Genomic DNA, 3,106 nt, shown 5'->3' with positions numbered 1-3,106 from the left:
TAGTATACCGCGGCTAGTACGAGTTGGCGCGGCTGCGAGAGGATCTGGGCCCGGGTGTTCACCCGAGAGCTGCTCCAGACCAACTCCGGCTTCGGCTGGTTCCGTCGCGATCTTTATAGCCCGAACGCGGACCTCCTGTGCTCATTCGCGAATCTTCGGCACACTGCGATTGGTCCGCGCTCGGGCTGGATTCCGCGGATTGGCGCGCGGCTATCCCGCACCGGTGATTGGTGCGGGTTAAGGTACAGAACGACTCGCAACGAGACACATACGTCTCGTTGCAATGTATAATGTCGGTTCATTACAGAACAAATTTGAAATATAGAAATAAACATAATGTACAGAAAACATATTTTACATAGAGGTTGTAAACCCATCCGCCTCCTCTCGTTTCCTCGTTGAAATCTCCAACATACCGCCCGCCTCGACGTCGGTTGATCGGCGTCGAAATTGTTTCCGCCGTTCGATGGCGCGCGTGATCGATGGGTCGATGCAAGGAGGAGGGGAAGGGGGGAGCCACCTCGCTACGCGTTCATTCAAACTACGCAGTAAACGAATGCCGTCGCCCGCCATGACAGGTCCGCGTAGCGTCGTGGTGGTGTTCGTGTTTTAGCCCGGTGTTAGCGATCCTGGATCCTTCCGTTGTCCTCATATATGGGCAGTAGGACCACCTTGGCGATGGTCCGACGGAAAGTGCGAGCTCCGGACCTCAGGGTCACCACACGGACGAGTCCGTCGTGTCCGGGATGCGCGTCGGTGACATGTGCTAACGGCCAGCGCGTCGGAGGTGTGAGTTCGTCGGCGACGAGCACGAGCGTGTCGATTTGGACGTTCTCCCGTTGTCGTTGCCACTTTGGACGCTGCTGCAGCTGTTGCAAGTATTCAGAGGTCCACCTGCGCCAAAAATGATCGTGGAGATTACGAATTAATCGCCACCGCGTGGTCAGAGACGAGGGATGAGTGTCGGAGGGGGGTTCGGGGGGAGAGTGAATCGGGTCGCCGACGAGAAAGTGCCCAGGAGTGAGTGGACACGTGTCCAGTGGATCGTCGGACAGCGGGGTCAGAGGACGTGAATGTAAACACGCTTCGACTCGGCACAGCAGCGTGGCCATCTCCTCATAGGTGAGTGTCGTTTCCCCTATCACCCGTTGAAGGTGTTTCTTCACGGACTTAACCGCTGCTTCCCACAGGCTGCCCATATGCGGCAAGTACGGTGGCATGAAGCTCCACTGCGTCCCGTCGTTGGCCAGTTCCTCCGAGACGGTGGCGTAGAACTGCGACGCCTCTTGGAACATCTCCTTCAGGACGACGTCGGCTTCCTTGAAGGTGGTACCGTTGTCGCTGAGCAGGCTGCTACAACGCCCTCGTCGCGCCACGAACCTATGGAACGCGGCCACGAATGCAGCCGAGGTCAAGTCGGTGACAGCGTCCAGATGTACAGCCTTGGACGTCAAGCAGACGAAGACCACAATGTAACCTTTGTGGCTCTTATGTCCCCTGCCTTTGGTGGTACGGATCTGCACCGGGCCAGCGTAGTCCACTCCTGCAGTAGAAAAGGGTTTATTTGCTGCTGCCCCACGCAAGCTCGAAGTCGCGTGCACGTGACACAATCACGTAGGAGCTTCTTGGCCCGAGCACGTATCCTGGGAATCCAGAACGCCCCGTGGATCCAGGCCAGGGTTGCGGTGAAGCCCCCATGGAGAGTTTTCTGGTGCGCTTCCTGGATTATAAGCGTCGCCAGATGTGTCGACCTGTCAACGATGGCTGGATGCCGGTGTGGCTCTGACAGTGAGGACAGATGCAGGCGATCACCGACCTGTAGGATGTCATAGTCACCTACAAGAGGAGTCAACGCTTTCAGGCTCGAATTTTGTCGAATCGGCTTACCTCGTGTGAGGGAGTCCATCTCCAGAGGGTAAGTACTCCGCTGAGATATGCGAAGCACGCAGAGTAACGCCTCTCGTAACTCGATTGTTGACAGGGGCCCGGTCGATTTGGTACCTGAGTTCCTGCAGTTGCCCATGAAGCGACGGAGGTAAGCGGTGACTCAAGTCAGCTTCGAGAGGGACGAGAACCTGGTTAAAAGTGGGCTTTCCTCTGGCGTCGCGGACACCTGTGCGACTGCTATGATCGTCCGCTCCGGAGCCTCCACGCAGAGGGTCTTCGGAGTGGTCTCAGGCCAGTAGCAACTTGCTTTCGACAGCCAGGGGGGTCCGTTCCACCACAACGACGAGGTGCTCAGCTCCTCAGCGGAAATCCCTATGGTGGCCAGATCTGCCGGGTTGTCCAGCGTCCCCACATGCCTCCACGTTGATCCAGGCAGGAGATTTTGGATCTCCGCGACCCGATGTGCGACGAAGGGCTTCCACTTCGACGGATGGGACCGAATCCACGCCAAGGCCACCGTCGAGTCAGTCCACGCATGGACTGCGACCTCAGCAAGTTTCATCTCCGACTGCAGCGAGACCATCAGACGGGCGAGCAGGACTGCGCCGCTCAGCTCCAGCCTGGGAATGGTCTGTGGTTTGATGGGTGCCACACGTGTCTTTCCCATCAAAAGGCTCGACCAGGTCTCTGTTGCACGCCGCACCACGAGATACACGGTGGCAACGTAGGCTCACTCCGATGTGTCGCAGAACCCGTGGAGTTCCACCTCGGAATCGTCTGGTGAGTACCCTACCCACCGTAGCAGCGTGATCTCGTTTAACGCTGCGATCTCGTTCCGCACTTGGTCCCAGCGATCAGCCACCGAGGCATCTACAGGTTCATCCCACGACACACCAGCTAGCCAGAGGTCTTGCATGATCGTCTTCGCCCTGACGATCACCGGAGCCAACCATCCAAGCGGGTCGAAGAGCCGTGCTATTTCGGAGAGCACGGCTCGTTTGCTCCACGTCGACGGCACCGCATCGGCGACTCGAGGCCCACGGACGGCTAAGGAGTCCTGCCGGACGTCCCAGAGAAGCCCCAGAGCTCCATGGACTTCTTTGTCCTGGAAAACCTTCGTATCCACGCACGCCGAGCGGAGGTCGGGGTGGTTACTGGCCCATTTGTCCAGGTGGAAGCCTGCCGATGCGAGGAGATCAGTCAGCTGATGACGAATTTC

The 3,106-nt window shown here is 58.1% G+C and overlaps 2 protein-coding genes across 2 annotated transcripts; both read right to left on the bottom strand.

Annotated features, from left to right (window-relative positions):
• Positions 1 to 620: 620 nt before the first annotated feature.
• On the bottom strand, positions 621 to 2,023 carry LOC143363236 (uncharacterized). Its single transcript, XM_076803844.1, has 4 exons — positions 1,888 to 2,023; positions 1,615 to 1,836; positions 1,015 to 1,543; positions 621 to 894 (listed from the first exon to the last, which is right to left on the bottom strand). The coding sequence occupies exons 1-4, from the start codon at positions 2,021 to 2,023 to the stop codon at positions 621 to 623; spliced, it is 1,161 nt and encodes a 386-aa protein (XP_076659959.1).
• A 24-nt stretch (positions 2,024 to 2,047) lies between these two features.
• LOC143363235 (uncharacterized) lies at positions 2,048 to 2,554 on the bottom strand. Its single transcript, XM_076803843.1, has one exon. It carries the CDS (start codon positions 2,552 to 2,554, stop codon positions 2,048 to 2,050), a length of 507 nt encoding a protein of 168 aa, XP_076659958.1.
• Between the last annotated feature and the right edge of the window lie 552 nt (positions 2,555 to 3,106).

This window comes from Halictus rubicundus, unplaced genomic scaffold (assembly GCF_050948215.1).
Source record: "Halictus rubicundus isolate RS-2024b unplaced genomic scaffold, iyHalRubi1_principal scaffold0028, whole genome shotgun sequence".
Classification (NCBI taxonomy): Eukaryota; Metazoa; Arthropoda; class Insecta; order Hymenoptera; family Halictidae; genus Halictus; species Halictus rubicundus.
This window is presented reverse-complemented; position numbering and strand designations above follow the sequence as displayed.

Coding starts and splice junctions, on each gene's coding strand:
- LOC143363236 (XM_076803844.1), bottom strand. CDS start 2,023: ATGGGCAACTGCAGGAACTCAGGTACCAAATCGACCGGGCCCCTGTCA. Junction 1,544..1,614: donor TCGGGCCAAGAAGCTCCTAC/GTGATTGTGTCA, acceptor TTTCTACTGCAG/GAGTGGACTACGCTGGCCCG. Junction 895..1,014: donor ACGTGTCCACTCACTCCTGG/GCACTTTCTCGT, acceptor TTTTTGGCGCAG/GTGGACCTCTGAATACTTGC.
- LOC143363235 (XM_076803843.1), bottom strand. CDS start 2,554: ATGGGAAAGACACGTGTGGCACCCATCAAACCACAGACCATTCCCAGG.